The sequence below is a fragment of the Centroberyx gerrardi genome, chromosome 17 (genome assembly GCF_048128805.1).
Source record: "Centroberyx gerrardi isolate f3 chromosome 17, fCenGer3.hap1.cur.20231027, whole genome shotgun sequence".
Classification (NCBI taxonomy): domain Eukaryota; kingdom Metazoa; phylum Chordata; class Actinopteri; order Beryciformes; family Berycidae; genus Centroberyx; species Centroberyx gerrardi.
This window is the reverse complement of record NC_136013.1, coordinates 11,225,568-11,249,551: the sequence shown is the minus strand read 5'-3', so window position 1 is coordinate 11,249,551 and position 23,984 is coordinate 11,225,568. Positions and strand designations below refer to the sequence as shown.

Below are 23,984 nucleotides of genomic sequence, written 5' to 3'. Positions count from 1 at the left end.
AAAAAAGTTATATACAGTATATATAATAGAAGTAAAAGCGACCACTTGGTTCTCCTGAGACGGGTAGAAAGTATACCTGTTTCTCCTGACTTGTCAGGCTGCACCGGGCTGCCAGCGAGCCTTCGCCTCCGGGGAGAGCGCCGGTGTCAAACTGTCCAACAGCACCAATCTCACCTGTCATCACAGCCTGAGCCTGAAGGTGACCACTGTAGGAGATATGAAACGTTTGAGACCGAGTGTGTTGAGAGCCTGATAGACCTGCCTGCAGGCTCTAACATTTTGAAAACCATCAAAAGTTCTCTGGACTCAGGTGTAAATTCTGCCAGTCATAAAGTGGATGTGTGATTTTAGTCTTACAAGTTGAAGGCTTTACTGGGCCAGATTAGCTTTACTGTAAGTTTATATTTTTATGCTATTTTTAGTTGAATTATTATATGTAAGTTTATCAAATGTGGATAGGTATATGAGGTGAAATCATTGCGTAGTGTTGCATGCTCTATATAAAAATTGGGGAAAAGAGAAATAATCAGATACGTAATTAAAGAAAGTTAATGTACAATTCAGTAGTTTGTTGGAGGGGAAGCCGATACTTCCTATCCATTCAGTTTCCCATTCTCACACTTCCTCCATTTTCACCTTTGCCTTGATAGCAGCACAAGCTGCATTCTTGTACCTATTAGACTCAAGCAACTGTGACATTTGCTTTGGAGTCATCACAAAACATGCTGCTTTGGTCTTTTCTCCTGTTCTTTTTGTGTGAGACAGCAGGTAAGGGCACGTCGTTCAGTGTATGTAATAACAGAATATAGAATATAGATATGAAACGTAGAAACTTGCCATTTATTTGTGTCCTGGAAAAGGTGTTGTCTGAATTTATTTTGTTTGTTCTGTCTTGACAGATTCGAATTCAACTCAACTACCAACCTCACCTATCATGGACACTACTATTCCTATTCTGATAATTAATACAACTTCTGTGGTTTTAGTAGGTGATCCAGTGACACTGAGTTGTTACGATCAGAATGGCCCTATTTGGTACCGTTTGAACCAGGAAACAGGGCAGTACGACCAATTGATGGAAGGAGATCCTCTAATTTTCAATGCCACTGTTGCAGACTCAGGGGAATACATGTGTTCTGATTGGCCCAACAGAACATACAGTGTTAATATCCAGCTGACCGTAGTGGGTAAGTGGTTGTGATTCTTCAGTCCATTCCCATCAAATGAAATTATGTGTGAAACTCTCCACAGTGTCATCTTTTCATATATACACTACAGTCAAAGGTTTGGACACACATATTTTTCTTTATTTTTACTATTTTCCACATCTTAGAATAATAGTAAAGACATCAAAGCTATGAAATAACACAAATGGAATTATAGCAGTGACCAAAAAAGTGTTAAACAAATCAAAACTATCTTATATTTTAGATTCTTTAAAGTAGCCGCTCTTTGCCTTGATGGAAAGGCAAAGGCTTTGGAAAGAAATTCATACCTAGGCATCAATTTCACTTATATTTATATTTGTCTAAAAAACAAATTTCAAGCATTTAAGCATAAGCCTTTAGATTAAAAATGGCTTTAAGATAATGAAAAATATAATACATTCAATCAGGTGCATCCAACTTTTGACTGGTAGTGTAGCTATTTTGTCTCTACCCACGCTTTCCTCCTTCCATCACCCTCTCTTGCTTGTGTTTCCCTTCCTCCTCTCCAGAAATTATGTCCCCTCTGCAGGTGGTGGCCACACCAGGCTACCCAATCATAGTGGAAGGTCAAACACTCACCATGCATTGCAACGCCTTCACCCTGCCCCCCTCTGTCTTTTGGTCCTGGTACAGACTGGATGACCAGGGGCGCTCGCAAAAGGTGGGCTCAAGTAGGGATCTGACCCTCACCAAGGCAGAGGAGAGCGGCCAGTACCACTGCCAAGCTGTGAGCGATGTACACAATATCCAACAAATGAAGCTGAGCCCTAACCACACAGTCTATATCATCTACCTGCCTGCAACGGGTTGGTAGTCTGTTTTCATTCACTGTATATCTATCAACTGTATGAAATCTACACCGATGTTTGGGGAGTTTTAGCCCATTAGTCACTTTACTGCTGAAGAGGATTTAGGATTTTGTGCTTTAACATACAGTATGTTAAGTAATCATAGGTGAGTAGCATTGTCCTAAAAGTGAAAAAATGAGAACTTGTAGCTGCTGTAAGGCTGGATGGTTAGTTAATTTTAATGACGCATCTAAACCTGCCAGGCTTATTTAATGGATTGGTAAAATAGACAAAAAAATCACCAAAAAATGCATGCTTTGGAACTACTTTCAGTGGCAGAAGATCTCTCTTTCCACAAGACTTTGAGCGTAATTTGCTTTGTTTACACAGGAAGTGAACGAAGTTGGCCAGACAGATAAAGTTTTTGCGTTGTTGATTCGTAATGATGAAGACTGAGATTTTGTTTTCAGAAGTTATGAATCTACAGGCCATAGAATAAAAACCAATGCCAACTTTGGATTATTAAAAAGTCTACCTTCATACTCTTAGGATAACGTTAGTCGCTTACGATTACGTAACATTATGCTAAAGCGTAAAGAGACATGGAGATGAAAAAAAAAAATGTTGGTGTCATCCTTTAATGATAATATCATGCCAAATAATGCACAAAGATAGAATTCCTTATCATATATGTTTCCAACTATTTATTTTATTTTTTATTTGCTCTGACCTGTATGCTACCGACTAAATCAATTCTTCTACCATTCTGTGCCCCTTTCCCTAACTTACTGTAGTCTGTGAGAATTTAGGAATAGCGGCCTTCACCTTTTCTCTCCTGGCCTTGATCATCCTCTTTGCCATTCTGTTTTGGCTGGGCAGAAAGAGAGCCAATGAGCCAGCAGCTCTACAGGCCCTGGCCAATACCCATACCACAGCTAAAGGTGAGGAACACACTAAAGCGTTTTCTGTTTAGTCATAAGTTGGGTTTTAATAAAGGATCCATAATATGAAGCAGATGCTGTTCCATGGGCCATTTTAATTTGTTGTTTTTCTCATTCAAAGGCTTTGATGGACCTGGAAAGGCACCAAAGTAAGTCTTTGAAGGGAAAAAGACAGATAGAAATCATCATCAACTTTTTTTATCTGTACATTTATATTGGTGTTTGCATTTTATTTTCTCACCCGCTGTGCGTCTGATGACTGATCTACATTTGAAACATCAGAAGACTCAATGTCCTGGCAGCCTAATCAAGTTTTTTTATTTTTTTTGTTCCTCATACACTAGGGGGGATCTGCCGAAGAGCGAAGCTGAAGGAGAAATGTACATGAATTTCGACCAAGCCTACTCTGATCTGGAACCCAACTATATGACTGGGGATGATGTGTACTCAACCCTTTCCTGAAGAGCCTGGAGGGGGTGGAGACATGCAATAAAAAAAAGAGGAAGAATGACAAATGAACATTTTGTTCACCCACAGACTTTGGTCAGATAGTGTGTGCAAATAATCCTCATCATTTCCTTTAACCTACTGGGAGTACCAGATAGATGACGTTTGCCACATACTGTATGTCAATATAAGGAGTACCAGGATGTTTCTACTGTTAGAAACTCAATTTGGTATCATTGTCAGTAACTGACAAAACAATCTAATTTGTCCTAATGTGGGAAAACCCACCCATCTGGAGTTCTAAGTAGGTTTAAATGAAGTATTATTAGCAAATGCTGTTGGTCACAGGTTTGTTGATCAAACAAGATGAAGCACATCCCTCTCTGTGTTTGTGTGTGTGTGCATATTAATGAAACCTAATTTGTATTTGCCATATCTTTCTGTGTTTCGTTGTCAACACATATTGGTGTTTGTGAGCGCAGACATGCATGTGTGCTCTCCCTCTCCCTCTCTCTCTCTCTCTCTCTCCCTCTCAGTTTTTTTTCTGAGCAAGATTCTTGTATCATCACAAATGCGACAAATTAAACAAATAACTTTAATGAAGAGACTATATCTGCCGTATTGTTCCTCTGTCCATGTTAAAGGCACATTCTCATTGTCACATGATGATTTTACAGTGTGGGGTAAACAAAGCAAAGAGGTGCGGAGTGAAGCTAGTAGTTCCATAATAGGCTATGTAAATCACATTATACAGAATAACATTTTTTGAGTGCATTACAGGATAAACATAACAAAATGAACAGCATAAAGCTTTGTTGTAACAGCAGGCAGACAATATCACATTTAGATAGCTGCATTGGAATGAGCAATGTTTCCTCTCTCTCATAAAATACTCAGTGAGCTTTTTAACGTGAGAAGTAGAAACAATGTCACAACACGGGACCCACAGGGGAAATATGGCCCTAAGCTTATGACTTCTGTTCCTTAGTTTCACAATAACGGTTAAAACCTGTCCAGGCAAAGCCAAAAAGACATGTGACTTCCCTCATGGAAGTCAACAACCTCATTATCACACACTTTACTGATATAATCTCAGGCAGTGGTGTAGACAAGGTAGGGGTTCTGCTGAGTGGGAGTGTGTATACAGTGATCCCATACTCTAAATACCTAAAAAAGAGGCAGGTATGCTCTCCATATCTGTGTATACCCTTCTGCACTACTGATCTGAGTGGCCTAGTTTGTGCAGAACAACACCGGACTATTTAAATAATGCATCTGGCATCTCATCAATTAATTTCATAGGCTGATAAAGTAGTCTTCGGCACTATTTTGTAACCAGCAATAAAATGTTTGTTTTTGTACTTCTGCATGCAAAACTTCTGCTTTTCAGCATGTATTTCACACAGGAAGAGCAAAAAGGACTGGTGCAATTCAAACCACAGCTCTGACCCAAAAATTAAGATTCAAGGTGATGTGTTTGAGATAATACATAATTTATTTAAAAGAGACTCAGTGATGCCACAGAGAAATCAACACCAAATTACAGTTGGCAAACAACTGGCAACAATATGATGAAAATCTGGAGTGGGCATTTTTGAAAGCTGTTTGAAAGCTGGGAGTGTGGTTCAGAATAATTAAATATTAAGCATCTGTGTTGGCAACACTGGAAAGCTGTCTACACCCATGGACTTACCTCTGTTGTTGTGCCCTCTTGCAGCTCCAGAGGTGCAACAAAATACTGTAAGTTCTGTAATCCTCAAGTAGTGACAAAATGAGAGGTCGAGTCTTTCACACACAAGTAACAAATGTCTACATTTTTTATACAAAAAAGGGAAAAATATGACATATATACAAGTTAATTTCACTGGAGTTGGTGCTCGCTGTCCAGTCTCTGGCTCTGGTTTTTGCTGTCCATGGATATCTGAGAGGTGGCCGTCTGCGAGCACGCGTCTCCCTTTGCCACCTTTTTCATGTGGGACTTAATGAACCTTCTGAACTTCCTCGTGGCAAAGAAATAAACTACAGGATCCAAAATGCAGTTGAGGCCCATGAGAAGCAGGGTGATCTGATGTGCGTCGTTGAGCGCCTGGCGAGTCTCGAGGCCCCAGGACATGCTGCCCCATCCCTCTTTGATCTCCAGCACTGCCAGTGTCCAGAGGCCTTGAATGACATGGTGGGGCAGGAAACACACGACAAACACCCCCACCACTGCGCACAGCATCTGGAGGGCCCGCCGTTTCACCCCCCTGGGCCTCTTGGATGAGGAGTGCTTGCTGCTGTTGCCCCTGTTGGATACAATTGTTCCCGACCTGAGGCCCGACTGAGTAGAAGGCTGAACCAGCAAGGCGCGAGCGATGAGGAGGTTACAAATCACTACAAGGCAAAAGACTATAAAAAACATTCCAATGATTGCGAAATGTGTGGCTGCCACGACTCGCTTCTCCCCATCAGTTCCTCTGTGGTACCCCTCGAAACAGCGCGTCACGTTGTTCTCGTCGAGGTTGGTCCCCGGAGACACTAGAGACGGCACAGACATCGCTAAGGTCGCGGCCCAGATGGTGACGGTCACGGCGATCCCACGGCGCCTGTGGTCCGAAGAGGCCGCGTCCAGAGGCCGCGTGACCGCCCAGTAGCGGTTGACGCTGATGGCTCCGAGGAAGAGGATGGAGCAGTAGGTGTTGATGAAGAACATCGAGCCGGTCAGCCGGCACAGAAAGTCCGGGTAGACCCAGTCACCGTGGCGGCTGTAATAGCCGATCCAGAAGGGAAGGGCGCACACGAACAGGAGGTCGGCTACGGTCAAGTTGGTCATGTAGATGCGGATTTCACCCATGGCCCTGGCCTCGCGGAGACGGCGGAGGACAAACAGCACATAACAGTTAGCGAAGAAACCCAGGATGAGGATGCTGCTGTAGAAAACTGAGAAGAGGTTATAACGAAACTCAGAGTCCAGGAAGGTGGAGTTGCCGGCAGTTGTAGATCCCGGTGTGGAGATTCCTGTTACACCTAGGGACACGGCGGCCTCAGTAGACCCAGCAGGTGAAGCCAGCATTTCAGTCTGTAGGAGGCAAACAGATCATATATAGGTTATAGTCAAAATAAACACCAATGTAATGTCCCATCACAACACAAAGCATTCTGGTGGTGCTGTAAGTCAAGACAAGTTCATTTGTATATCACAGTAACGCTCTCAAAAGGCTTCACAACGCCCACGTTATGAATGAATGAACGGATATGACTCCCTCCAACCTTAGACCCTCAATGAGAACAAGGAAAAACTCCCACAAAAAGCTCACTTGGCAAAATGTAAGAAACCTTGGAAACCAGGAAACCAAGACTAAATATTGATTATAGAATGGAACATAACAAAATACACAGAATAAAAAACGCTTGGGTGAAATGTCCGGATCTGGGCATCAATGTCAACTCAGTCACCATCTAACTGGACTGCTGTACTGGAGTGGGCTGCATCATTTTATGGCATGGCATCAATCCAATAATCCCTTACAGAGAAAAAAAGAATAATAATGATCTCTAAGATATTGATTATGAATGATCACCTTTATCCTATTAGTCAGACACAATCCCAATAGGAGATAGTGGAGTGGAGCTGGAGACCATTCAGGTTTATCACTAACATCATAAAGCTGTAGAGCCCAGATGATCCGTCAGAATTAACGCTAAAAGTGACCTGACATGAATGGAATAAAAACCATGCCAGGAAAATCAATCAAAATCAAACTACATGTGAGCAGCATAATTTTCACAGTTACCTTTGGGCTTATGAGGCAAATAAGTTACTTTGACTTAACTTATTCTGATCCGATCTTACATCACTTACTATCCCTGTAGGGGAATATTACTTTTAGAAATGACTCACTATATATTGCACATTTGTTGCTCGATCCTTTGACTATTGCCTATTATAATGTAATTTAAACAGCCATGAATTGTAGATTGAAAATCCAAACAGAAACTTATAAAGACTTAAAGGAAAGTTCACACGAGTCTCTAAGTTAAAGTAAAATCTGTGTGTCTGCAGCTCATGATGAGGAAGTGGAACAGAAAAAATACCTCAAAGGCATGACTGTATGAGATGTAGAATAGAATAGAATAGAATAGAATAGAATAGAACTCTGAGTCACCTCTATGTTCATTTCCGGTTACCCTGTCTTATCACACTCATTGCAACAGACCAGGTGACAGACCTACACACCCACACACTTCCCAAACAAGCAGGCAATTGTATCCTTCAGTACAGTTAAACAATAAAAATGATTGTTGATACTGAGGTAGGATTGGTTATGTACTGGAAACTATTGGTTAATGTTGCAATGTTACTACAATCAAAGCACTGTATTGCACTGTATTGTATATTAAATAACGTTTGGCTTACTTCACACAGGGAGTGACTTTTAAAGTGCAATATATTACAAAGTGTGGAGGATGGAGGATATATGCTCACAATGAACAAAACATATAAAATCTACTGTGGCAGCGGGGTGCGGTTGAGGCGTCAGCACCCGACTCAGTGCAGCCTGATCGTATATACTGGCTGTTAACCAGGTTCTTGGTCTGTTGCAGTGAGGCTGGGACAAGAGACGCACACACACCCGCCTCCCACACACAGATGGACAGACGAACTGTGGCTTTTTGTATGTTGTAACTCTATAAAAATAGAAGGGTGTGTGAGTCGCAGCTCGACCTCTGCCCATTCATCCTTACCCTACCAGCAGGTCTGGATACAGATCTTAAACTCAAAATCTCAAAATCTTTTCCTCTATTGCATCCACAGGTGATATGTTAAAGGTGAAGTGCTGTCAAATGAGTTGATAGAGCTGCTGATGCTGACGTGTTCGTTTGCCCGTCGGCACTCAGGGGAACCCCATGGGCTTGTATTGAGCAAAGGGCTATTGATGAGTCAGTTACACTCAGCTTAGTCTTTTACACTGAGCTCTTTTTAATAGTTGTGAAAAATCCCCAATCAAATCTATTCAAATGAATGAGTTTTAAAGTCACTCACTAAAGTACCATTTAGACAGTCAGAGAAGTTTGCCCTGATCTGGTTTTGATGCTTCTGATTATTGTTTTGTGTCACTTTATTGTCCCTACTGGGAAATCTGGTGTGCAGCAACCCATGCAGCACAATATATACTCACAACGAACAAAATAAACATGTTGCCTGTTTACTGTATTGGATTACCTGCTTATTGCCATTTACTTGATTACTCAAACTCAGTTACATACTCCTATTAGTTTCATTCACTTTTTGGATTACTCTGCTTCCAAAATTCATATAATATATGAATTGAATATGAGTTGAATTAAATTGAATTGAATATGAATTAAATGGACAATTTATTCCAATTTACAGACTCTAATCTGAATAGTCTTATCATGAACTGTTAAAATATGTAAAATGGCCATATTTTCATAACCAAAATGCCTATTCCTCTCTGAATATGTCACTGTAATCCAACAATGAATCATATAGTTTTCAGAAGCATCTCTAATATGATTAACCTAATTTTCCTGTCCTTACAACCGTGGCTATATACTGTATCTGCTACATAATTAGACATTCCTGATATATGATATGGAATTGTATAAGCATAGTGTGGGTAAAAAAAAAAGTGGAAAAGAAACTAGAAATAAGAACTTACCATGGTGAACAGAGTAATCGTTTTCTTCCTTTAGTAGTTCCACAGAAATCTATAGGATCTTATGTGGTTTGGAAGTGACTTAAAACCGCCGACTCTGCTCAGCACCGGATCGGCCCAGATTCCACAGCTAAACGGCGTCTAAATGGGAAAGCAAAGCAAAGCAAAGACATGTCGAAGCCTGTTCATTGGCAACATTCATGACAAAATGAAAGAGAAATGAGAATCATATTATTTTCTCACGACTACAAGACACATTTGACCTCAACTTCACACATACCTGATTCCATTTTAGTGCATCTGGTGAAGGTGATAAGGTGATATATTGTAAAATAAATGCACAAGTGATACTCTCTCTCTCTCTCTCTCTCTCTCTCTCTCTCTCTCTCTCTCTCTTTCTCACTGATCTCTTAAAAAGGAGGTGTCATTTTTTAATACCTGTGTGTCTTCTTTGGGACAGCACACATTTGGGTTATGCACAACACATTGTTGTGTATAATTGTGTATGACAGTACATTTTAACACAACATATGTTATTACACAGCAAGTCCCACTGTTAATAAGTGTGGATTTGTTGACAGTTTGTTCACTCACAGAGCTGATATGGCTCTGGGGCGACTGATCAAAACTAGTAACTCTGATGGTGTGGACTTATAGACACATTGGTATACTGTTGACTTGTACACTCTCAGGTTTAAATTAACACTATGGAGTTTGTTATGTATTAAGATATTGTGTGTTAAAATGACACATTGGCCTAATTTAAGTGTGACAAGTGAATCCCTTGTGGTTGGGCCTGTGAGAAAGGGACCATTGCTGAGTAGTAAATGTAAATTATTAGGTTCTACTCAATGTTGAGTAAAGTTTTTAATAATTTAAAGTAATTAGTTACTTTACTTTGTCACTTGCCTTAACAAGTAACTAGTTACATTAAGTTACTCTTTATTAAAAGTAGCTAGTTGGACTTGGCTGCTTTCTTATTACTCCCTTTCAAAAACATCCTGTGGCTTGTGCTACCAAGTGTTTTGTCAATCATTGTTTTATAATTCAATGCAAAACTCTGATTTGAAAAAATTGTAAAACAGTAAGCCAATCTCATATCCTTGCACAAGTGTTTTTGTTTTTTTCAAATAGCAGCCTGTTTTGTGCACCAGATGCCTCTTTTATATAAAATAAATGCTCTAACAAAAATGAAACAATATGAAAGAATAATAAAAGTGATGACATTCTGACTTTAAAAGGTAACTAATAACAGATAACAATAATTGAACTAACATGTTATGTTACCTCAAAACACCCAACACTGGCTCCTGCTTTACAGCTCTAATTAATTAATGTCAGGTCACAACCCAGTAGACTCGAGAGTGTAAAAACCAATGACACTTAGCTGCCTCACTCAATAACTTGTAGAATAGGCTAGTTGCTTTGATTTGGTCTTGATGTTTCTTTCTCTTTCTTTTATTTATTTATTTATTTTTAAATGGTTAAATGGCTTACTGGTTAAATGGTTAAATGGTTAAATGGTTAAATTGCATGTTGATCACAAGTAAAGTAAAAGTAAATTTTAAAAAACAGAAAAGAGCCAGACCAAAACTATCCAATAAGTTAAAAGACAACTAAATTACTTACCAAACAGTCTTCTGTGCTTCTTCTTTTTCTTCTTCTTCTTTAAAATCTCAAGGGTGCCAATACAATGAAAAAGTACAGTCGAAAGTAGCAAGTGCAGTAAGTGGGAGTGTGAGAGACAGTGTGTGAGGGAGTGTGTGAGTGCTTCAGAGGTCAAGGAGAAGGAGGTGTGAACTTCTTGCAGACTTGACGGGAAACCCCATAATGGCACAATACACCTCCTCCTTCTGTTCCCGGCATGTTCCGGCACCAGGTGGAGCTGTTTGTTAAAACTGAAAGGAAAAACACCCATTTCAGAGCAATCTTGGACTTTTTAAATGGGTTTTTCATTTCCATATTCATAGAAATATGCTGTCAAGGCGTCTGTGTGCTATGTATTCTAATGGAGAGCTTTCAACGGAAACTAAATAGATGCAGTGGTGCAGCCTGGTGGTGGGTCGAAATAAAAAAAAATTTAAAAATGGATACACTATGACTTCCAGCCGGTGATCATCATAAGGCAAACAACCACCAATCGGCTATAAACAAAAATCAGGTAGACTATAGTTTCATAATAACACCAATGTATTCTTTTTTCCTATTTTTTCTCCTTAAAAGACTAAACTCAACATAACTTACATCAGTCTGACATATGCTTAACTGTACGTATATCGTAACTGTGTACACACACACACACACACACACACATAGAGTGGGTTGACTCAATACCTCAGGCGTGTTTGTCATATATCCTTACCAAAGCAATCATAGTAATCCTATAATACATTTTAGAAGGATATTATTCAAATATCACGGTGAAACTACAAAATATCAAGCACCTGCTGTGGGTCAAATGCCTTGCCATTAGAATTATTGGGAGCTATCAATACAGTGTGCGGATTTTACCTCTTTCTCTCCGGCAAAAACACATCACAGAAAATCCTATAGTAGCCTAATACCATACGAGATATAAACAAATACCATAAAGTACTATAAGGTCACCATCAACTCACTATTGAGTGTCACAGACACATTGTAAGACCCTATAGGAATATTATAGGAATATTATGATTACAAAACCTGCTTCAAACAGCCTTTAGTACACAAACTACTAGCCTTGGTCAAAACCAGTAAAGACCAGCACAATCTTATCAAACTTTTTGTATAGCAGTTTAGTTTTTTGCTTTTTTATTTTTCATTATGGCCTATGTGTCTATCATTATTGCCGAGTAGGTTAATCAGCCGTTTGATTAAACATGTTTCCATCTCTCCTTAGCAAGTCATGATAGGGGCTATTAGTCCGGATGATGACAATTCATTATCTAATGTAAATACAGGTTTGATTAGTGTTTCATTTCATACAAATATCATTAGCATGCCTTCATCATTCTTTATGTAGCCTATATATAAAAACCCAATTTCCATCAACATCATCCAGACAAATTCGTAGTGCATGTAATTGTGCCTGGCGATTAAACTGATTCTTATTCTGTCTCATCAGTATTCAACCATCTTGAGTTATGTGCGGAGCCACTGAAGCCAGAATGTAGTAGTGCATCTTCGCCACATGGGGGCAGTAGAGATCAAGAAAAAAAAGAGCAACAGCTTTTTCAGCTTCAAAGACAGTGAAGGGTTGTGGAGTGATTTCAACCCAGGTACATTATGCTGTGTGAACTGCATGAACCACCATGCTCATTCTCTCATTCTCTGAATATGTAAGGCTGCTCAAACACAACGCCAGCCCCTCCTGTGGTAAATGTTTAATTTCCAGCCCTTATGTACAAGCACACAACACCTCCTCCTCTCCCTGGTGCCACACTGTAATTCCTAGATTAAGGTTAACGAGCCTCCCCAACCTTACTGCTGTTATTATGGCTTGGCAGCGGAACAAGAGAGCAGAGCTTTTTGGTGGTTGTGCCCTAGCTGCCAGACACGCTGTGCCATTGGTGGGTATACAGGCTTACACTGTAAAAAAAAAATAAAAAATCACAATACATCTTGTTAGTCGTGGTTTGGGTGTGGATTTGAAAGATTCCACAGCAAGTAACTGGTATTTGTCTTGGCCATGAAATGGGGAAGAGCTTGTGTGAGATGTGGTTTGCTTATATTCCGTCACCAAGCATGGCAGCGGATTGGTGTTATTATTAAATATAGATTTGTTCAATTAAATAAAAATTTCCTATTGTAGTGGTACCAGTGATATACTCCAAAAAGCTTCTTCCGTAGGTTTGAAGCCTGCCTCCGGCTTCTGCCTGCCTGCTTCATTCCTCCTGTCAAATAAATTCCTCTATAAGTCTATGAGGGCCATGGTTGCCCTCACTGCCCCAAAAAAAAAAAAAAATCAGACACCGACGCACGCAGGCGAAACCCTGATGTTCTGCGCTGCTGCACAGGTCAGTCTGAGGAATCCTTCATCTCAACGGCCATTGGACAGGAGAAAGCATGGGTACGCTTTCAGTCCAGGTGTGCGGAGACACAGAGAGAGGGAATGCTGGCAGGACCTCAATAGCTTTTTTTTTTTTATGGGATAGCTTGCTATAGCATTGGGAGAGCTATACAGTGGGTCGGGTTGTGCATTCCACAGGGAGGAAGGGAGGGAGGGTGCTGGCTGTCTGGAACACCTCTTGTCCCATCAACACCTTTTCACAGTCGCTCCCTCATTTCACCCTGATCCACGCACTTTTCCCTCTGGCAGATATGAAACACCCAAGAAGGATATTTTATTTCATCTGTCCAGGTAGGCCCTGGTTCTAGGCACGGGCCACTTAAGACGTAGAAGAAAAAGAATGAAGAAAGGTGTAAATTGATAAATAGGTGGTAGTTAGTGACATTTCTTGCCTGGCAGAGCGGACTGGGCAGGCCTGGAGACTGCAGGTCTCTTCTCTCTCAGGCAGATTTACTGCATGCCAGAGGCTGAGGTTTGAGGAATGTCCCCCTGCAGTGAGACAGAGAGGGCCATGGGAGGGTGAGCGAGACAGGCTGAGGCATCTGTACCTACACACACTATAGGACCTGACAGTAAGACAGGGAACTGGATTTCCCTCTCTCTCTCATGTATCTCTCCAACTGAGACATGAAAAAGTCAAATATCAGAGTTCAATAAGTGCGCTTACGGTCGATGTTGGAAGGCTCTTAATGTTGATTTAATTACAGTTTAAGCATTGAATTGAGATGTACCTAAAGAAAATATAGGCTACTACATGTAAGATGAACCCTTCGAACACAGTATTAGAGGATTAGATAGATGTTAGGTTACACAATGTGACAATGTTGTGGATGCTGGATAGCATTACATAAGTGCATGTTTCCCCACATGACAGGGCCTCTGTGTCACATCTGTTTACATACTGGGAATAAACTAGTCTCAGATTAAGGACATTAATCCTCATCCCCACTGTAAAAAAAAAGGGCATAAAGCAGGAATGTTTCCATACCAGTCATATTGTGGGACAAAATCCCTCTTTTTTTGGTTATCTCTTACATGATCGTTCAATGGTCAAAAGAATATTGTGAGGTGATTATTGCCCTGATCCTTGCACTCCTTACTATTGGCTGCTTTTAATTTCCGGTGATCTACGCAGGATTTAAGCTTATTCTACAGTTGCAGTCATTGCAAGTCACTCTGGATAAGAGCATCAGCTAAATATCTAAAATGTAAAATACAAAATGCTTCATTTAGAAAGACATTCAGTCAGATAACTTGATGATTAGTTGTGTCGTTCATCCACAAAGCCTTGTTGGAGTGAATTGTTTCAGTCTTCTTGTCGTTGAGAGTTGACGTTGCTAGCTGGTGGAGGATGTTTGTGATTAGGAAGGATGTTGGCTTGTGACACAGCTCTTCCCGAATCAGCTTGTCTGCATGTCTTACAGTATGTAGGAGATTAACTACCCTGAAACCCTATCTGTGTGCATTGGATTGCAGTCTGTATTATACATTTTCATTTGATTTCATTTGATGTATTAAGGCAAATTCCCAGAATGACAGAAACCTGTCTGTGCAAGAGCCAAACCTCTCAAGATGGATGAAACACGAGAGATACACATGCTCATAAAAACGAGGCATTTTCCATGCCTGTCTTTACTTTACTACGTCCTCTCGCTGTTTCTGCTGCCCTATTGCCTTTTTTGTGCATTTCTCTTTCAGAGGTAAAGGGTTATTTTCTTTATTTATAGCCCGTCTTAGACTACAGAGCAAGCCAGTCCCTACAGATACAGATGGATAAATCCCTATCTGATGTCTTCTAAAGCGTCCTTTGTCTCTCAGCACACATGCTGTATTTACATAAAAAAATATAAGACATAAATATAGTTTCATGCACAGATATATATTAACATGGCATAGCAGGCACACACACACAGACATACACCTGCGTTTGTCTTTCCTGCCATGGTGTTCAGGTGTCTGGACTTGCCCGCTTCTGCCCTCGGCTTGCAGCAGCTTCTGAAAGGATTTAATTTCTCTTTCATTATTTGGTATCTTTGGCCTTTTCCCCACCTGGAGAGAGCAACACCGTAACATTATTTATACCTCGCCTAGCCCATTATGTCAAATGATATGATTAGAGCAGTATAACCTTTTGAGAGGGTGGGATGCTTAATGAGGGGGAAACAATGGCCCGACTGTGAGAATCTCCACAAAGGAGTGTTTTTATTACACAACCGTTTAAGTCGCACCAGACACGCTCGAGGTCACGGAGGAGCGGGAGGCTTTTGACGTCCAATTATGTTTCAGCCCCTGTCTTTCACGGAAAGCAACGATGCTAAACTGCAGATGTTAATTTTCAATAGCAACACGACAATAGAGGACTTTGTTGTTGATGATATAGGTGAGCGCTGAGAGACGGCAGTGTTTATGGCCTCCGCCGCCGCCGCCGCTGACCTCAGACTGCCGAATGAACCAGTGTGTCGCAAGAGTTATTCTAAACTGTTCAGGAGATACAAAAACAAACACTTCACTGTGTGAGAGAGTGTGTGTGTGTGTGTGTGTGTGTGTGTGTGTGTGTGTGTGTGTGACTCTGTGTGTGTGTGGGTGGGGGTTTTTACAATATGGACCTGATTGGCTTTCACCTCGTTGGCTGGCTGCCTATCACATTCATACAAGTTATGAGGTATTGTGTGATATTAGTGGTAAGTTTACACCATTAACTGTATAACCCACAAACACACACACACACACACAGCACGATAGGAAAATAATCCCCATGGTTACATAACAAACAGAAGACAATGATGCACTCATGGTTGATCAAACCTAAGAATTTAGTGCCTCATCATAATCATGCTGCAATAAATGGAATAAACAAAAGGCCTCTGTCTGGTTATTGTACTTTATATTACTGCGGTGCACTTAAGCTTATCACACTGAAACTGAAAATGGCACCAATTCACGCCAGGGACTTCAAAGTCAAAAAAAATTGTCAGCTCAGACCATAAGTAAATCATGCCGAGGTATAATGGTAGATAGGCTGCAGTGAACGACAGCACAGATCGACCCACGTCAGTCTCCAACATTATCCACTACCCCAGACCAGCAGACTGAGACAGTTAACAGTTAGACGGGAAGACCCGACTGCTGTGTCACAACTGCTGCTGGTGGCGATCTGTCTTTTCTCTGTGCAAAGAGACAGGTGAGACAGATGAAGGGAAGAGGGTGAAATGCAGAAAATCAGAATAAGAAGTAAAGAAAATGTGCAGGAATTTGTCTTGGTGGCATTGGGGTAAATATAAATTGACAATGTACACAGTAAGACAGTTCATGCTGACATACTATAAACACTAGACTATGCATATTACCTCACAAATAAACATACAGCAAGCAAACACTATGTGGCAACAGAACGTAGTTGCAGCTGTAGAGGAAGCAGAGTGTAAAATGCGGTAGGTAGTGATTCAGAATGGGATGAAAACGTATAAAATAAAGCTGCCAGGGAGCTTATTCCATCTGGCTGAACACAAGAATCCTGTGTTTCTCTAAATAGCCTAAATCAGTGGTTCCCAACGTGGGGTCAGGGGACCATCAAGGGTCATTGAGAGGGATCCAGGGGGTCCCAGGCAAAATGAGGACTAGTTTGATTTCACTATTATCTCACAGAAGTTAGCACAATGAGAGAAGGTGTGATGACTATTTTCATCAGAGGTTTCACTGTCTGTCCCCCTCCCCACCTTCAGAACAGACAGTTTTAATTCTGTACAAAGTCATATTTAACAACAAATCCTCTCAGATGGGGGGTCCATGGTCTAATACGTGTGTATTTAAGAGTCCTTGACATGAAAGAGTTTGAAAACCCCTGGCTTAAATCCCACACAGCATATTCAAGACAATGGTATCACTTCCATTTCTCAACCTGAAACCATAAAAGGTGCATAACATTTTTTTGATACTTCCTCCCTCCCAATCACACCCAGACTAACTGGCATTTTTGTGGTGTGCCCATTCATATTGCAATGGTATCCTTATTTGGGCAAAGTGATGAGCTACCTACCATGACAAAAAATCCCTATAATATTCCTACAGGTACTTATAGTTTGTATGTGGTACTTGAAAGTTAATTTATAGTGATCTTATCTAACTTAATAGTATTTTTGTGCCCTTCGGTGTTAACATAATACTCCTATAATCTTGCTATCGGGACTTATAGTGTCTGTGATACGCAATTGGAACTTTATCATGACTTTATCATACTTAATGTTATTTTTATGGCCTATGGTATCACTATATTACTCCTATAATATTGCTATACGGACTTATAGTGTGTCTGTGATAGTCAATAGTAAGTTTAAAGTGACCTTGTATTTAATGGTATTTTTATCCCCAATGGTATTACTCTAATATTGCTATAATATTGCTATAGGGACTTATAGTGTATCTGTGATAAATAGTGACTGTATAGTGACCTTGTCGCACTTAATGGTAAATCTTTTTTATCCCCAAAGGTATTACTGTAATACTGCTATATTATTGCTATAGGGACTTAAAGTGTGTCTGTGGTATACAATAGTTAGTTTATAGTGACCTTATTGTATTTTATGGTATTTTATACATAATTTGTATTATATGATATTATGATATTTGATATTTATATGATCTTCCACTAGGGAGTTCGTGGATAGTATCATTCTAAATTTTATTATGAGATTACTGTGCGTGCGTGCGTGTGTGTGTGTGTGTGTGTGTGTGTGTGTGTGTGTGTGTGTGTGTGTGTGTGTGTGTGTGTCAATGGGGTAGGGGGGTGGGGTGTAAAGCTTTAACACTCTGGGAATACTCAGACTATCCAGATACATTATAGCCCGGATTCATTCTTCCTCACCGGCTCGGCTAGACTTGTATGGGGGAGAGAGGCGGGACCTCGCAGCCGGGAAGGGCGTTCTCTTTGCGGTCAGACCGGGCAGAGTCATCCCGAGGGGTGGGTCCTCCGGCAGCAGAAAGGGAAAACCCACCTTTTTTCATTGTTAGGGACACGGTGGAATGTGATGGTTTGATCTTAACAGGCTAGGGAGGGGAATATCAGAGAGGAAAGGACCAACGAAAGCGATTTGCGGAGAGTGAAAAAAATAAAAAGAAACACCCCCCTCTCTTCTCCAACTCTCCGGTCTTGTCTAAGCAGCGGCAGGAGGAGGATATGTGGATGAACTTGTCCTCGCCGTCACGGCAGCGAGTCCTCCCGTCCGCATGAACTCTCCGACTCCAACCGTGTGAAGTTGTGGATTAACGTTGCGTTTCCTTGACTCCGCGTCGGACCCGTCTAAAGGTAAAGTTAACCTCTTGTTTTTTGGGGGGGTATTTGAGGGTTTGAGGTGGGTGGCGAGGGCTCAGACAGCGGCTTCCTGAGTTGGACCCAGTCAGTCGGGACTGCAGAAGTCTGAACTGCGGCAAGTTTTTCACCCCTCCTCCTCCACCTCCTCCTCCTCCTCCTCTGCTGGTCTCGTAGCCAAAAGGAAGCATCCAGGACTGCGGCGAAAACCCAGGTGGCCAAAATGTAGCGGTGCATAGACCCGTTCCGCATCTTTTTTGTTAACAAATTGTAGTTTCTGCAGTGTTTTGCAGCTGTACAGACGTATTCGGCGGCATAAATGTGTCGTTAATTCTTGTTAATCGCGCTTTACTCGTGTCTACGCATCAGATTTGGCATTTTTAGGGGGTTTCACCGGGTATAAACACCCACACTGCAAAACAAATACACTTCACATATACTTCAGAATATGTTTGGGAATATGATTAAAAGACATACACATTGGTAGAAGTGTTACTGTACATACCCTAAATATATGTTGGCCACTGGAACCTACGTATCTTGGCTGCTCAAAATATATTTCCAGTGAATGTCATCATGGAGACTCTTTTACGTCGTCATTCGCAGGAATTTTAGGGGGGGTATTTTTTTCAATGAAGTCAAAATGTTTCAGTTTCCCTTATGAGCCATTCAGTATAACTTATAGAATACAACGTATCGCCTGGCCCGCTTTTCCCCGGGACATTTGCACACAAGAACAGGAAATGAATGTTTACTCATACTGCAAAAGAATATACATACTTACACGCAAAGACATTTCGCATACACTTCAGAATATAGAGATGTTAGGAAACTGGCCCAGAACGTGTATTTGTTCGTGTAAGATGGCATTCATTTGAATATATATATTCTGAGTGGGTAAAATACATTTTGGATTTGCTTGCAGATATAGGTAGGAGATCAAAAATAAAGAGACAGAAATAGCATAAAATACAATAAGGTCACTAGAAACAATATTACTCTCAGCGAGGGCCAATAACAGGACACAGGATGAATATAACAGTGATTTTACAGTAGGGAAGGGAACTGAACACCTCTTGTAGGTAGGTTTTTAATTTGTTGGACAGTTTGGAATGAGTTCACTGCCAGTTAAGCAATGTTGACACTGACTGGAATAACTTAACTTGTGATGGTTGGTTGTGCACATGTGTCTGTGTGCAGGGGTCATTTTTTGGATGGTGGACAACCTCAGTGTAATTATCATTGTTGAATATAATCAGCTTTGGACTATTCTTGCCACGCCAAACAGTTTGTCGAGGCTCGCTTTCTGTCACATGTGATGAAGTGTGTTGTGCTGCACACAGTAGACTTATGTATGTGAAAACAAGGTGGTAGCACCCCAAGTCTGAACAGTATGGGGCCTGTGCTCCCTCACTAGAACAGTAATATAGGTGTGTGTGTGTGTGTGTGTGTGTGTGTGTGTGTGTGTGTGTGTGTTAGTATGTGTGTGTGTGTGTGCGTGTCAGCATGGTAGTGGTGGAATACTAATCTGCCAGGTGGGGCTCGTAAAGAGCAGCGGAGGGAGGGAGATGGAGGGGACCTGCCTTGACCTGTTTCAGACATGAAGGAGGCAAAAAAATCACTGATGACTTTCCAGTAAGGCTCGGCCTCCCAGCCGGCTGTAGTTTATACCAGTTACCAGCTACCAGCTTTGCCGCCGCTCCACCACAAGCCAGTAACCCCCTCTTCTCATGGAGGCAGCACAAGTACTTGCAAGTCAGCTTGTCATGGAGGTAGATGGGCACCACCATGTGGAAACGGGTTTTCTCTGGCATGTAAATCAGTTGATTATTATACCACACGTGGAGGGGATGACCTTTTCCGTAATTTCTCTGCTGTTCAATAATATATGCTGTCAATTTGCATAATGCTGGGAGAAATGCAAAGGGAAAATGAAATGAAAGTAACAGCAAATTGAAGAATGAGAAGTCTAGGTATTCCCTGTCAGCCAGTGGGTTTTGCTCCAGGTTTGGTTTGGCTGTATTGGCCCTCAGTAGAAATATTCCCCACAGGATGTTCCCCTTTGACCTTTGCCCTTATAGCAGAACATGATTGCTCGGTCCAAAGATGGCCCTTACTGTTGACATAGTAGGAGTGCCGCAGCCACCGCCACCAGTGAACTTTGTGATCTTTACAGTGACCTTATTGCCAAATAGTGGAAGTCAGGTAAAGGCAGAGTTTTGCAGGATGTCCCGTCCAGGAGTTGTCGCCTGCCATGCAAAGTAATAATCATACCCCTTCTCCTCTTTTACGACCTGGGCTATACCACGCAAGATTGGTTTTCCACTCCGCAGAACGCCGCGACCGCCCCATGAAACTGCCTGTACTGCTTTGGGTGAAACCAAAAACTAATCATTATGGGTGTCCAATAAGGGTAATTATCAGACTAAGCACTGGACCTGGGGATTACGGAGTGGCTAAATGACTGCTCTGGGGATTAAATTAAAATATTGAGGTTTTCTGCCTGGGAGAATCAGACCGCTGGGCACGTCAGACCCAGCCTGACGGTGGTAGTATTACCACCACTCTGCACATCAAGGTTTATACACAATACCACTGCTATTAGTGTAGTAGGATCACATCAGTGTGGAATTACATGCACATTTTAAAATGTGTTGTAAGTGCATGAAAATAAGATGGAAGAATGGATTTTGTTATTGCCAGAACGGATGGAGGCACATCACCAGAACGTTGGAATCACCAGGCTGTATTGTAATGAAAATACACAGAAAAAATGAATCACAAAGTAACAAGACTGACCAGCGTTATTATTACACAACCTGTTGTCTTGAGTATGAACACTTTCCACCAAAACCCCTATAATAAATAGACAGTCAACATAGTGAAAGATAGACAATAGAAAATATAAGTGTAGGTTGTATGTTCCTAAAGGAATAAACAGGAAGAGGAAAGTTGGCAACTACATAAGCAGACGAGTCTCCTTCTCACGTACAGTATAACCTATATATCCTAATGAGCTGTAATGGATAGCTCAGATAGAATTAGGCCTGGATGGTGTGGAAGTGTTATTATTAGTGATAGACTTTCACTTTTAGCCTCGGTAACCCTCTCACCCAGGAATAGACCAGCGGAGGATGCACACAGGACTCAGGATGATGTTGCATGGTTCATAAAAAGGGGGCCTCCTTGAAATAGCACAGATGAATCATGGTTTCTTAGAGGCTTGTGTTAAAGCCCACACACAGCCTGTGAGAGTGTGTGTGTGTGTGTGTGTTTTGTGATAATGTAATAATGACTTCAGTATCCGGGACAGAGGCTGCTGTTGACAATACGCAGGCCAGCTGGACTTGCTGTCTGTCTGTATGTGAGTGTTCGGCCGACTAGCAGGAGGATGGCTTAATGCCATAAAGATGCCTGTGTGAGTCTGTGCATCTGTGTGTGTGTGTGTGTGTGTGTGTGTGTTTATGTTTCTGGGTGTTTTCTCCTCCAGTGTTACGTGTCCACTGCTGAGACTGCGAGACGGTTCCCCTCCAGACCCTTCCTCTTCCTCTCCCCATCACCTCGGTTCATTTCTCCTCTCTCCTCCACTGTACACATTCCCTTCTTCTTCCCTCTCCTTTTCTTTCTCTTGCCCCCCCCCCCCTCCTTCTCCCCTCTCCTCTCTTCCTGCCTGCCCTCCCTGCCAGCTTTCTTTATCAGTGGTGGGCCACTGACAGGGCAGGGCTCTGTGATTTCAGCTGGAGTTCAAACTACTTGAACTCTCTGTGTATGTGTGGGTTGGTTATGTGTGTGTGTGTGTGTGTGTGTGTGTGTGTGTGCGTGCGCGTACGTGCATGTGTATGTCTGTGAGCCAAAGCACTTTTGCTCTGTACTGTTCCCAGCCATGTAGATCTGTCATCAGATACAAGAGGGTGAGAGTGTCAATCACTCAGCGAGTAGCCTGAGCTACACCTCAACCCCTGAGTGTTCACACGCCTGTTCAGCCGCTCATTAACACACACACACGCACACACACACACACACGCACACACACACGCACACACACACACACAGCAGTACATTCCAACAGATACGTGCACTCGCTCTTCAAGAATTCCATGTCAAGGCAAGAATGGATTCTGCTCACACAACTTTTTCTGTGTGTGTGTGTGTGATCAAAGTGTCTGTTCTGTACCATGAAGCCCCCTCGTTAGTCCCCCAAAGCGTGCCAAACGGCCTCCTCATTACCGGCTGCTCTGGTGGGCTCCCTGTCCTGCGGTGGCGTGGTCGGCCGGCCGCTGAGGCCTCAGCGCTCTGCTGTGCTGCAGGTGACCAGGAGGTTCATCACGCCACGGAGGTCTGCTCCGACGGAGGCTGCAGAGCCACGTGACTGCATGGCTTCCAATACACTGCAGGAAACATCCATCTTAACATGTCATTTAATCTGGTTTTAGAGTCTTAGATTTTTTTTTTTTCTTAAAGCAAGTGAAAGAAGCACCAATGGGGTTCGGTAATCCTTTGATCCCTTCATCGAGTGCCATCTTCTTGATACTAGTAGAGTGGAATGTCATATTCTGCCTTATTTCAAGATACTGACCTTTGTTCCTGACCCAAATTCCTGAAACAAGTGGCATTGCTTTGGAAACAGTTGGAATAATCTCACTAACTGGTATCATTTTTTCCTTTTGTTTTAAGAAAAATAAGTTTTGAAAAGATTTTTGGCAGTAATAGGGTTGCAAAATTAGGCAAGAAAGATCAAAACAGGCTACTGTAAGAAGAGGCTGAATTGATCAAATCATAAACATCAACATCTCACTTTCTCACCCACCCTACAACTTTTCTTCTGATGACTGACTGTACATTTATCGCAATATTCAGCAAGAACATCACAATATTGTGCAACCGTGACTTCCATTCAACTAATCAGCCAAAATGATGTCTCTGGTGTTTACTGACCAGGACAGGATTTTATTGAGTTACTGTTGAGTTGTTATCAAAACTTCTGAAGCACAGTGTGAATACTCTTGCTGGAGCACGGTGATAATGAAATTGGATTTGTTTTTAGCAAATTGGGCTGTTGTGTAATGAATAACTTCAAATTGGTCTAAGCCTAAATTTGAAATTGAGAAATTCAGTTGTTCCTCTGATGAGAACTCTGTCACTGAGAAGCTGATAATGATCTTTCACAGTCAGCAAGTTTGACAAAACAAAACAAAAACAGTATATCAGCTAAACATTCAGTCAAACTCCAGTGAAGTCTCTGCTCCTTCAATCCCCCTGGGTCCTCAGAGTGACACATTTCCAGTTCCTTGTATTCTTCTATGTGCGACAAGCTTGCTAGCCGGTCATGTTAGCGAGCTTGGCAGGCCGACATTGTCTTTCCTTTGTAATTATGCAGAAACCCTCACAGCTCAATTGAAGGCTATATTTGCGCATTCCCAATTATGCTCGTAAATCCCTCTGCTGCCCATGAGGCTGACAAGCCACTGGCTAGCAAGCGAAGAGGATAGCATGACAGCATATATGAGCTTTCAGTTGCTAAATTTACCTTCGGTTGGGTAACCTATGTCGACTGAGAAGTTCAAAACACAAAAACCCCAGCTCA

General features: G+C 41.7%; 3 protein-coding genes across 4 annotated transcripts in view; 2 read left to right on the top strand and 1 right to left on the bottom strand.

The window, feature by feature from the left end:
• Positions 1–663: 663 nt before the first annotated feature.
• On the top strand, positions 664–3,977 carry LOC139914964 (Fc receptor-like protein 5). The gene is made up of 6 exons (XM_071903432.2): positions 664–768; positions 900–1,187; positions 1,718–2,014; positions 2,791–2,937; positions 3,059–3,086; positions 3,282–3,977. The coding sequence occupies exons 1-6, from the start codon at positions 723–725 to the stop codon at positions 3,397–3,399; spliced, it is 924 nt and encodes a 307-aa protein (XP_071759533.2). The 5' UTR covers positions 664–722; the 3' UTR covers positions 3,400–3,977.
• On the bottom strand, positions 3,961–10,786 carry ptafr (platelet-activating factor receptor). Its single transcript, XM_071903431.2, has 3 exons — positions 10,674–10,786; positions 9,048–9,185; positions 3,961–6,442 (listed from the first exon to the last, which is right to left on the bottom strand). Exons 2-3 carry the CDS (start codon positions 9,048–9,050, stop codon positions 5,246–5,248), a joined length of 1,200 nt encoding a protein of 399 aa, XP_071759532.1. The 5' UTR covers positions 9,051–9,185; positions 10,674–10,786; the 3' UTR covers positions 3,961–5,245.
• Positions 10,787–18,115: 7,329 nt separating this feature from the next.
• luzp1 (leucine zipper protein 1) overlaps positions 18,116–23,984 on the top strand; it is a 54,228-nt gene continuing 48,359 nt past the window's right edge. For both annotated transcript variants that reach the window (XM_071903429.2, XM_071903430.2), the window contains exon 1: positions 18,116–18,397. The gene's annotated coding sequence lies outside the window, so the exon portion shown is untranslated. The remainder of the gene's footprint in view (positions 18,398–23,984) is intronic.

Excerpts from the sequence above, each read along its gene's own strand:
- LOC139914964 (XM_071903432.2), top strand. The coding sequence starts at position 723 with ATGCTGCTTTGGTCTTTTCTCCTGTTCTTTTTGTGTGAGACAGCAG. Across the intron at positions 1,188-1,717 it reads TATCCAGCTGACCGTAGTGG|AAATTATGTCCCCTCTGCAG; the intron begins GTAAGTGGTTGT and ends CCTCCTCTCCAG. Across the intron at positions 2,938-3,058 it reads TACCCATACCACAGCTAAAG|GCTTTGATGGACCTGGAAAG; the intron begins GTGAGGAACACA and ends TCTCATTCAAAG.